Source organism: Trypanosoma equiperdum (genome assembly GCF_001457755.1).
Source record: "Trypanosoma equiperdum strain OVI genome assembly, contig: ctg_373, whole genome shotgun sequence".
Taxonomy (NCBI): Eukaryota; Euglenozoa; class Kinetoplastea; order Trypanosomatida; family Trypanosomatidae; genus Trypanosoma; species Trypanosoma equiperdum.
This window is the reverse complement of record NW_027124280.1, coordinates 85,527-96,243: the sequence shown is the minus strand read 5'-3', so window position 1 is coordinate 96,243 and position 10,717 is coordinate 85,527. Positions and strand designations below refer to the sequence as shown.

General features: G+C 49.2%; 6 protein-coding genes across 6 annotated transcripts; all 6 read left to right on the top strand.

Annotated features, from left to right (window-relative positions):
- Window positions 1-108: 108 nt before the first annotated feature.
- On the top strand, window positions 109-1,644 carry TEOVI_000150200 (GIY-YIG catalytic domain containing protein, putative; the record flags this gene model as incomplete). The annotated part of the gene is made up of 1 exon (XM_067224721.1): window positions 109-1,644. One exon carries the CDS (start codon window positions 109-111, stop codon window positions 1,642-1,644), a length of 1,536 nt encoding a protein of 511 aa, XP_067080822.1.
- Window positions 1,645-2,077: 433 nt separating this feature from the next.
- On the top strand, window positions 2,078-4,924 carry TEOVI_000150100 (Ribonuclease 3, putative; the record flags this gene model as incomplete). Its single annotated transcript, XM_067224720.1, has 1 exon — window positions 2,078-4,924. The coding sequence occupies one exon, from the start codon at window positions 2,078-2,080 to the stop codon at window positions 4,922-4,924; it is 2,847 nt and encodes a 948-aa protein (XP_067080821.1).
- A 316-nt stretch (window positions 4,925-5,240) lies between these two features.
- On the top strand, window positions 5,241-6,212 carry TEOVI_000150000 (protein phosphatase 2A, putative; the record flags this gene model as incomplete). Its single annotated transcript, XM_067224719.1, has 1 exon — window positions 5,241-6,212. One exon carries the CDS (start codon window positions 5,241-5,243, stop codon window positions 6,210-6,212), a length of 972 nt encoding a protein of 323 aa, XP_067080820.1.
- Window positions 6,213-7,124: 912 nt separating this feature from the next.
- TEOVI_000149900 (RNA polymerase subunit RPB10) lies at window positions 7,125-7,379 on the top strand (the record flags this gene model as incomplete). The annotated part of the gene is made up of 1 exon (XM_067224718.1): window positions 7,125-7,379. The coding sequence occupies one exon, from the start codon at window positions 7,125-7,127 to the stop codon at window positions 7,377-7,379; it is 255 nt and encodes an 84-aa protein (XP_067080819.1).
- A 639-nt stretch (window positions 7,380-8,018) lies between these two features.
- Window positions 8,019-8,600, top strand: TEOVI_000149800 (uncharacterized protein; the record flags this gene model as incomplete). Its single annotated transcript, XM_067224717.1, has 1 exon — window positions 8,019-8,600. One exon carries the CDS (start codon window positions 8,019-8,021, stop codon window positions 8,598-8,600), a length of 582 nt encoding a protein of 193 aa, XP_067080818.1.
- A 479-nt stretch (window positions 8,601-9,079) lies between these two features.
- Window positions 9,080-10,702, top strand: TEOVI_000149700 (PRP38 family, putative; the record flags this gene model as incomplete). Its single annotated transcript, XM_067224716.1, has 1 exon — window positions 9,080-10,702. One exon carries the CDS (start codon window positions 9,080-9,082, stop codon window positions 10,700-10,702), a length of 1,623 nt encoding a protein of 540 aa, XP_067080817.1.
- Between the last annotated feature and the right edge of the window lie 15 nt (window positions 10,703-10,717).

Below are 10,717 nucleotides of genomic sequence, written 5' to 3'. Positions count from 1 at the left end.
ATATATATATATATATATTTGTTTATTTATTTATTGGTGTGGAACTGAGTGTTTCTCTCTTTTCTTTCTGGTTCGCGTTTGGATCCCGTCTACCCCAGAAAAACGGAAATGGACACCCGGTTTCACTGTGTCTATTTACTCACGAGCTTGGACCCTCAATGTGAAGGCGCGCACTACATTGGATACACGGTGAATCCCATCCGGCGCCTTCGGCAGCATAATGGAGAATTGGTGAACGGCGCAAGACGAACAAAGAGAAACGGACGGCCGTGGCTGCTTCTAATGTGTGTCTCCGGCTTCGGTGAAGACCGCATAGCGCTCAAGTTTGAATGGTGCTGGCAGAATCCATCGAAGTCCACGCGGTTAAAGTCACACGTATCTCAGCTACGGTGTGTTCACAAACTGACCCACGCTGTCGGTGTTCTGCTGCTGCTGTTGCGCACGGAACTTTTCTCTAGGCTGCAACTGACACTCCACATTTTTGATCGGGAGCACTTTGATAAGGTGATCTCACAATTGCTGTCGGCACTGCCGACAATGGAGCCGCTGGTGGAGACGTCTCTTCTTCGTGTGGAAAGCACGACTATAGAGCAGTTCCAGACCCAATACATGAATGATGGGCAGTGGGGTGCAGCGGTAGATTACGGCGCTTACTTCATGCGAGCACCACCGGGAGCTAACGTCGACGTCAGCAAGCCTATCGTTGGCGGCCAGGATAATACACTTCGTTGCGGCGTCATGCATAACAACTTGTGTGAAGAAGAAGTCATCAGACAGCATGTAAAGGAGCGAACATTGCTTGAGTCCGGGCACTACCCCTGCTCGTTATGCTCGCTGCCGCTGAGAGCGCCGTATTTCTTGCGCTGCTCACGCACGCCATTCTGCAGGCTTCGTGCGCACATTGTGTGTCTTGCCATGTGGTTTATCTATGATTCCTCACAACGTGGTGGCGACCCTCTGGTGAAAGATGCCGGGCCAGCGGAGGTGGCGGAGAACAGCAACGACGCTGCCTGTCAAGTGAATGAGAACTGCTATTCCCTTTCTGGCTGTGGGCCTGTTGTTGGTGGTATTTTCAATCACGACGCATACACAGACCGAAGAGACGACAACTCGCCGCCGTCCCCACCTTGTCCCCTTCCCACTCAATCATCACAGGCGGATGCATCGTTGGCTGCAACGAGTTTGCCGCTTGTACCACGAGCGCCATGCGATTGTCCATTATGTGATGAGGAGTTGCAATGGAGCGCGCTCGTCTACGATCTGAAGCGCCGGGTGGCGGTGGAGAAGCGCCGTGCAGAACGTGAAAGGCGGGAGGCTATGGACGCCGAGTTCGCGCAAAGGTTTCAACGCCTTCAGTCTGAGAGCAACAAAAAATCGACAGCGCGGGAGCGGGGTGCATTGGAGGGTGTGAGACGAAAGCGAAGGCGGCGCGGGGAGGTAGCAGCCAAGTTAACTCAACAAACAGCAGTTCGGCACGAGCCCACATCGGGCGCTTCTGGTGATCGTGCTCATTCCGCTCCGCCAGCCCCTTCATGTGGAGGGTTTGATGAAATTCCCGCCAACGTCACGAACCCCACCGCTCCGCTACATGCTGATGTCTTGCAGGTCACAGAGTTCAACGTCGACGAGTGGCTTAACCACTGAACCGTATTGTACTCTTGTGGGCGGAATGAAGTTGTGACACGCAAAATGAATATTTTTGTGCGTTTGCGTGTAGATCTTGGTGGAGGGGGTTGCTGTCACTTCCGCTTGTCCTGCTTTTCTTGCTCTTAGTGCTAGGAGGTAGATGCTTTTTCGGTTTTTTTCTTCGTGTGTTTACAGTAAGCAGTTGTTTAGGTGGAATGTGTCATCACCGTCTAAACTCAGTTTTTCCCCCCCTCCTTTTTCATCATCCTCCAATTATTTCTTGTCTTTGTGTTTCCGTTCATTCCTCTTAGATGCTATTGTTTGTAAAGGCATAGTTTTCCTCTTACTTGTGTTTACCTCTTGTTTTCGATTTGGTTTCCGTGTTCTGAGGCACGTCCGCCGAGTAAGGTACGGAATTTAGAATACAAAAAGAAATATTTGTTACCGTCTAATGATTTTCGGGGAAGATATTGGACCGCAGGACTCGGTGGCCGTGTCATGTGGAAGCACTAACATGGTCAACGACACGCCCAAAGAGGCCCTTGTGCTGCAGCGACGTGGCCGATGGGTCATGAAGCTGGCAGTTGCCCTTTTTCTCAGCGGAAAGGATCTACAAAGTGAGGGGGAGCTTTCCATCATGCACAGCGAAATTTGGAGTTACGCCGCGCTCGGCAATGAGGCGGTACGTCGCGGGTACGTTCCGTTAGGCACACCGGTGGCAGGGGCACAGTCCGTATGGAAGCGAAAGCTCGGTGAGTTGTGGTTGGAAAAAGGTTTTGAACCTTGTATGATTCAACTGGAGCCATATTTTCAGCAAGAGTTTGAACGACTGTTGGCGAAGGGGATTCTGAAACCGCAATCGGGCACAGAAAAGGATAGTAATTGCAGTGCAGTACGTCCAGTTGACACACCGGAACCTGCGAGACTTTCTTCACGAAACAACGGAGCTGTGGAGGAGTTCGCAAAGCCGTTAGCGAGCCTATATGAGGCCTCCTTGCGATATCTGCGTAATGTGGGTATGAAGACGACCGCATCAACAAATGGATGGGTCAGCGCTGAGGAGCTCTACTCATACTTAAAAGACCGCAAGCACAGTCTAATAGTGAAGGTGCCCGATGATATCGTGAGCGAATGCGATGTTCTTCCCACTACACCAGCTCGTCTCCTCGTAGTGCTTTCTCAACTTGATTTGATTGGACGGCTCCAGTTCCGGTGGGAGCGTAGCTCGAAAGTTGACGGAAAAAGGGATGGTGAACGTATGTCGCTTGGGGATGAGCAGGTGGAGTGCTCAGTGAGCGTTCGTGCGGCGTGGGCGCACAAAGATAGCTCTCTCGCTTCCAAGGTAGTGTCTGATCACCCCAAAATGGCGCTTGAGAAGGCGTTGGAGATTTTCAGCCCCTGTAGAGAAATTTATGATTTTGTTGAATCCGTTGAGCGCTGGGAGGTGGCGGCAAAACTCCACGGGCGTGAGATACCGACGTTTCGCCCCTTTCTGATGCTTGCGGTGGGTGATTCGATCAGAGCCCGTATCCCCAAAGATCCTGTGCGGCGGGCAGCCGCTCTGTTAGCAAGTAAGGTGACAACTAAGTCGGCCTTTCTTTCTGTCAGTAGGAGCTTTTTAGGTTTGCATCTACAGCGCCCAGTGTGTGTTGTGCATTCAAACATTTTTGAGGGGGGTGCCATGCATTTGAGGCAGACTGCGGGTCACGGCCAGCCCCCTAGGGGGGTGCTGCTCCTTCACTTGAGTGACATAGTTTATAATGCCATTTCAAATGTGGATACAAAACGTGGGGCACTATTTGTCAAATCCGAAATTTTATACTGTGGCGATGCTTCATCTGTACGCAGCGAGTCAATCAAATCTCTTTGTCTAGAGACTGAGGAGCCTAAAACTTGCACAGAACCCCCTTCCACCAGTGCACTGCTATTTGCCCGCCTTGCTGAGAAAAGTATCACTTTCAACGTGCCAGCGGAATCGCCGAGGGTCAGTTCGCCAACGTTGGCGAACAGGATTTTAACGTTGAAACGTCCCACTCCAACAACAAACGCTACTGAGTTTCTCTGCGGGTTGCGCTCGCTCAGTCATGGGATGGGGAATTTCGCAAGGGAGGCATTCTTCAAAAAGTGGATAGAGGACATCCTCGCATTATTGAGAGCCAGAAACAACAGAAATGGAAGTGACCGAAGTAATAGTTGCAGAACGCCGACGGAAAAGGTATTGAGCATTACTCCTGACTGTGTATACACCGACTTCTCTTTGATTATTGCAGGGAAACAAAAAAAAGATAATAGCCGTCCACCTGGTTTGCGGAGTTTATCGAAGGAGTTAATCAACGGTATAGCAGAGGGTGGATGCGATCCATTGTACATCAAGAGCAAACAAGAAGGTACGATTGTGGTTTATTTTCAATCCACAGTAAGTGACGAGAGGGACGTTACTGAAATTTTTTTCAGCAGCCCGTTGCTGCTTTTGCGTTCTTCATATACCGTAGGAGATAATGAGGGCAAACAAACGGAGGAGGAGACATCAGTTGCCAATCATCGCTCCGCGCTGTTTTTGCGTGTTGACAAAAGCAGCGACAGTTTTGCCGAGGGAGATACCTTCAGGAGCTTGACGGTTGTTGAATTGGACAGGGAGCAAAAGAAGGTCGCAGAGGCCTTGCGTAGCGACTGTAACACAGAAGTGACACTACGGTCGGTGGAATTGTGTGTTGATGAGTGGTGTTTGGAGGTGTTAGTTCCCCTCGAAAAAGTTGTTGAGGAATACATATTTGCCCCAATCAAGCAATGCCTTTATGGTCGTGGAAATTCTGAGTCTCCATTCCTGCTGCTTTCGGAAGCGGATCAAGCAAAACTCGAGCAGTCTTTGATGGAGCAACTGTTGTTAGCTGTCACTCCGGTGAAGAACGAAGCCCTTGAGTACCTGGGCGATGCCGTTCTTGATTTCGTTGTCGCCCAGGAAAAACTGAACAGCTGGACAGGGGGCCCCATAGTTGATGCTACGTGCAACGCATCTCTCGCTAAGTGTCTTTTTCCGCAATTGCGCAATTACTTTGAAATGAAATTGGGGATCTCCAACCAGAAACGACAAGCCGATATGGTGGAAGCCATTTTTGGTGCTGTTGCCATGGCGTTATGGGTCATTCCCCGCCGAAAAGTTTTGGAATCATCGACGGATACAACGGTGACCGGAGGTGGAGGAGGCGAAACGCCGGCAGCTGGAGGACTCCTTCCCTTCGCGGCTCTTCTGTCGGTCACTAAGGCATTGATGGATGCGTTGAATATTACCACTCAGTGATTCATTCTCTTACTGACATTGCTGTTGTCGGGGACGGGGAAATTATGTATGTGTGTTTCTTGTGCAACACTTTTGGGCTAACACGAGAAACACATGAACGTAAAAACGGGCCGATTGCAATAACTTAGCGGTGCTAAGCCATGGCTACTCACCTTAGATACTTCCTTTCGTTCTTTTTTTTCTCCTGTTAATAAGCCCTTTCTTCCTATCCTTCCACTTTTTGACAGGCCGTCGTCGCACTACAAGTAGTTTTTGCTAGTTTAAGTTGTCATCTACTCAAAACCAAACCCACCAGCACATTATATAGGGGCGGGGGATGCCTGCGACTACCTCAATTCCACCGGTGACGGCTCCGGGGACCGGTGGGGAGGCGAGCAGTTTTAATGTGGATGAACTGATTCAATACGTGTTGCAGGGGAAACCTCTCAGTGAGCCGCAAGTGGCCCGACTCTGTCAGAAGGCGAGAGAGGTTTTGGAGAAGGAGGAGAATGTACACACCGTCCGTGCACCCGTCACGGTGTGCGGCGATATTCACGGCCAGTTTCACGACTTGCTGGAACTTCTGAAGATTGGTGGACTTCCGCCGGACACTAATTACCTCTTCATGGGCGATTATGTCGATCGTGGGTACTACAGTGTTGAGACAGTAACTTTGTTACTCCTCTTCAAGATCCGTTATCCGGAGCGCGTTCAGATATTGCGTGGAAATCACGAATCACGTCAGATCACCCAAGTTTACGGCTTTTACGATGAGTGCGTCCGAAAGTATGGCAGTGCAAACGTCTGGAAGTTGTTAACGGATCTCTTCGATTATTTGCCTCTTGCTGCTGTCGTTGAGAATGAGATATTTTGCCTTCACGGTGGCCTTTCGCCAACACTTGATAGTCTTGCCCACATTCGCAGTTTAGAACGTGTTCAAGAGGTGCCCCACGAGGGGCCAATGTGCGACTTACTGTGGAGCGACCCAGAGGACAAGGACGGTTGGGGTATCAGCCCTCGCGGCGCCGGTTTCACTTTTGGCGCCGACATTACAGAACAATTTTGTCATAATAACGGTTTGAAAACAATTGCTCGTGCGCATCAGCTTGTGGCTGAAGGGTACAGTTGGGCACATAGCGACAAACTCGTAACAATATTTAGTGCTCCAAATTATTGCTACCGTTGTGGCAACCTTGCGGGTCTGCTGGAATTGGACGAGCATATGAACAAATGCTTCTTCCAGTTTGATCCCGCACCACGCCGTGGTGAGGCACAGGTGTCAAAAAAGACACCTGACTACTTTTTGTGATGAAAAAAAAATAGATAGATGTGCTGACAAGCCTACTTCTGAAAGCGTCTAAGTGCGCGCTTCAGTTGTATGCGGATAGAAAAAACGAGTGACATTGCGCCCACTGCGTGTGGATGGACGTGTGGAAGGAGGGGCGATAGTACGTATATGAGTGTAGGTGTGTGGTAATTGATTAATTAACGCGAACCATGGCAGTGGAGCAATCACATCCACGCGATGGCGTATGAGGTGGAGAGTGGTTACATCAAAGATGGGTATAAACATGTAGACGAAGGGCAGAGGGAGGTAAGTGAAAGAAGATATGTTTGCATGTTTATGAAAGTGACGGATGGAAAGAGGGAGAACCCAGCAGATTCATCAATATTTTTATTTTGATATCAGCGAATATGAGTGTTCAGTGTTTAGCGTTTGTTTGCGGACGCGGGTATCGTCCTCCCCCGTGCTGTCTCCTTTCTTTTGCTTCCCTTACCGCCCTTCCCTCCCCAGCTTGATTGTTTGGTTTTTTTTTTGTGGGCGTGCGCTTCTTGTTCCGCCCTTCCCTCTTTTCTTGTCCCCTTCTCCACTCTTCCCATTTAACAAATAGGCGAAGGGCGGGTGCCACTACTCCCTTCCATAGCCTTTTGTTAAGTGCAGCTTACACGCTAGCCAATGGTGAGAGAAAATGAATGATCCAACAAAACTGAAAGGAACTTACATATCACAAAGGATGCCTGTTTAGTTGGTAATGACGCCTTGTCACGTGGTAGTGGTGTCAAGATAGGCAAGTGCCGTCAATACACGCGAATAATTCTCTTTCTTTCTCTTTCTCTCTTCTCTCTGACTGTTTGGTTTTTGTTCTTAACTCTAGTTCACTAGCGTCAGCTCAGAGGGTTCGTTTCGTTGCTCGCGCTTTAGCTGTTTTTTTTTGCCCTCATGCTGATTCCAGTCCGTTGCTATTCATGCGGAAAAGTGGTTGGGCACCTTTACGAACTATACCAGGAACTGCTCAACCAAGACCACACGGAAGCTGAGGCTCTGAACGCACTTCGGTTGAGCCGCATGTGTTGCCGTCGTATGATTCTTTCTCATATTGATCTTGCAGACGATTTACTGCCGTACAGTGTGCCAGTGGTTGGTTCAATGCCGCTGATAAACCCGGTTCAAGGACCGGTGCCACGCCGGCAGTAATGCAACTTATGATTCGCGTAACCGTTTAAACGAATGTGGTTGAGTGGGTTTTGTGTTCGTTTCCCCCGTCCTTGCGGTTGTTGAAGGTGCTGAAGTGATCTCGAGGCGGTTGAGTAGAATCATTTTCATTGCCCCAACCTTCCCTTCTCGACCCACCGTTTGTGTGTGTGTGTGTAGGAGGAAAGAAGATAAATAAATGGATGAGGGAGAGATTCAGCGACACATTTTCAGTAGGGACATTGTCGAGCACTCTATTACCTTACAACCAACCAAACAAACAAACACGCACATAGATATGCACAACCTCGTCGTCTGCATGTGTTCACACGTATTTGCGTGCTTTTGTTCATGTTCCTCTGCCACTCTCCTCTTCTCTCCTCTTACTTAACTTTACCTCCCCCTCCCACGCGTGCTCCCTACTGTTGTAGGGGGAAACAACACTCAATTCACAACTGTGTGCCAACAGAGTGCGCTGAGCGGGAATGTTTGTTGGAATTGTTGTTGCTGTCGCTATTATGGTGTGCTTTATATATATATATATATATATTCTCCCTTCCAACTGATCTTCCATTCCACCCTCTCACATGATTCCTAATCATTATGTCTATTAACTTTTCAGCACCATATTTAGTAACCGAGATGGAGGAGAAAGTGGTGACTTCGCTTCCCTCCGGTGATACCGCGAGTGGAAGCGGCGAGTCCACCGCCTCACCACCAATTGTTATTTCAGCTGCCGTACCGTACACGGAGGAGGAAAAAAAATTACTGACAGAACAACTACGCCGACACCAGCGGCAACAGTCGCAAGGTGATGACGATAGTTCATGGAATGAGACGACGTTACCTTTTATATCTTCCATGGTGGAGAAGGTGTTGCAGCTAGCCGCGCAAAATCGTGAATCAGATAGCACGAAAGATAGTGGTAGTGGTGATGAGAATAAGCCGCAAGAAAAGGCAAATGCAACTGACGACGTCGCCGGTGCAGATGCTGTTTCCAAAGTGGATACGTTTGTTGAGGATAACGACTATGTTTTGGAACAACTACGGCTGCAACCATGGCCTTTCTTCACGCTCCCGCGTTTGTGTGAGATCCTTGCCGATCCATACAAGTACAACAGCATTGGTGACAAACTACGTGGTGAGAAGCTCCAGTCAGCCATTCGTCGTTGTGTCTTGGTGTCGGCCCCACTGAACTGTGATGTAAGGAACAATTCTTCATAGAGTTGGCCGCATTCAGAGCGTGAGGAAGTTGGAAAAGGGACAAGATTAGGTCTTTATGTTCTACAAAACGTTTTCGTTGGAGTAGAATAGCACAAACTAGAAGAAAAAAGAAAAGAAAAAAAGACGATACCCCGTGCTTTCGTGCTGTCATATTGGTGTTGGTTTGTTCCAACGAAGGTTTTATGCCCACCTGTATCATTTCCTCCACGAGGTCTTCCTCTTTGTTTTTCCTTCCCCACTTTTTGATTGGCTCTTCCGGTTTTTACATTACCTCATGCGCACGTGGTGAAGTTTCCCACACTTTGGAAAGGGAAAGGGGGAACCAATAGCGGAACAATACGTGTTTGTTTTCCCGTCTTTCCCCCCAAATTTGTGGTGTTGGTAATTTATACCATCTTCACGAATAAGGCGTGTGGAGGAGTGGAGAAGTTTTTAGATACTTAATATCAGGTTTTAAAGAAAACAAAAATAGTGGAAGTATGGTTGAACCGCACTTATTTTGTGGTCCAGAGTTCACACTGCAAGTTCCTTCCGAGTTGCCATTGCCTGTTGAGCCTAATATTCTTCTTCAACTACAGTCGGAGTTATATAACCTTCTCACCCCACTCGTGCGCCACAAACTTCACGCAACATGGGGAACTGGAACAGGTAGTTGTGACGGCACTGTTCCACCACCGCCCTGTGAGCTCTGCTTTGTAGAGGTGGTGGAGTCATCACCAGTGCCGGATCCCGGCGCTAGGGAAAATGAGAAGGACAACGTATCTAACGAAAAAAATGAAGCAACTGTTAAGCTGGTATTACGCATCAAAGACTCCAGAGCAGCTAGTGAATTGTTTGTTATTGGGCTTCGCAATCCTTTCATTACACTACCGCACGGCATACGTTTGCACAACCGCTGTGGTGGAAGCGCAGTGGGTACTGCGAAGGCGCGTGCCACGCCAGTTGAGATCCTCCGCAAGAAGGAGTTATTGCGTTCCCGCATGAATTTTGACGAGGACTTGTGGGAACTGCTTCAAGGGAGCCTTACTTCTGAATGGTTGCTAGCGTTAGAGGAGACATACAAACAACACAAACAGCAGCAGAGCTCTAACCATGAGGCAGTCACATCGCTGCGTGAGTCTCAACGCCACGAACGGCGGGTGGAGAGTTTGCTCCACTATTGTGAGCAGAATGTGCTCTACATTGGTGTGATGGACGAGGAGGGGAAGGCTACTCCCTTTTTGCTTGCCATCGGAGCTTTTTATAAACTTGGCTTAACCCGCCATGATGCACTTGTACACTTTGCGCGTCACCACCGTCGAACCATTCGTGCGCTGGCTCTCTTTATTGCGCGTTACACCACAGCACCAGAGGAGTTGGAGCCATTTTTTACACCGTCCTTGACCGATGAAGTGGTGGTGGCATGCGCGGAAGATCAGCAGGTGACTTGTTCCATGCGGCAGTTGGCTGAGGATTTGTTGCTGCATGATGAGGTTTGCGAGGCATGGCCTCCTACGCTGCACCCGTTCTGGACTGAACACACGGTGCGACCCATGATGTTGCGTGTGGAGGCAGATCGCAAGAGGCGTGAGGAGCTTTTCCAAGAGCGTGAGAGTGGTGTTGCAACTGAAAAAGAGCAGGGGAATCGGACTGGAAGCGGGAGTTCGGCCCCAGGGGGATCGGGCAAAGGTGTTGGTGTGTTTGGTTTTTGTAATATCATGGAGCTTCACGCGTACGTGCGTGAGAAACAGCGTGTGTTGGTGCCGCAGCGGGTGCTATCGATGCTCAGTAAACCCCGAGGTGGTGATAGCGGTGATCGAGATTACGCGGATGATGGTGATGATGACGATGATGATTTCCTCATCAAAGTAAGGGTTGAAGGAGATGGAGATGCGGAGCAAAATGCATTACACCACCAAAACAAGAGGGGAATAGACACAAAGCAACCGAAACAAGGGCAACAACAATTATCTGTGAGGCAGGGAGACTCCAGGAAGAGGAGGCGCCAGGGGACCACAACTGCTCGTTCGTTGGCCGTGACTGGCGCGTACCGCACCATTCTGACGTTGCTTGGTCGAACCGAACCCTTTGATCCGCATTGTGAGCATTTTCTTCAGTTCTGAATACTTCTGAAATTA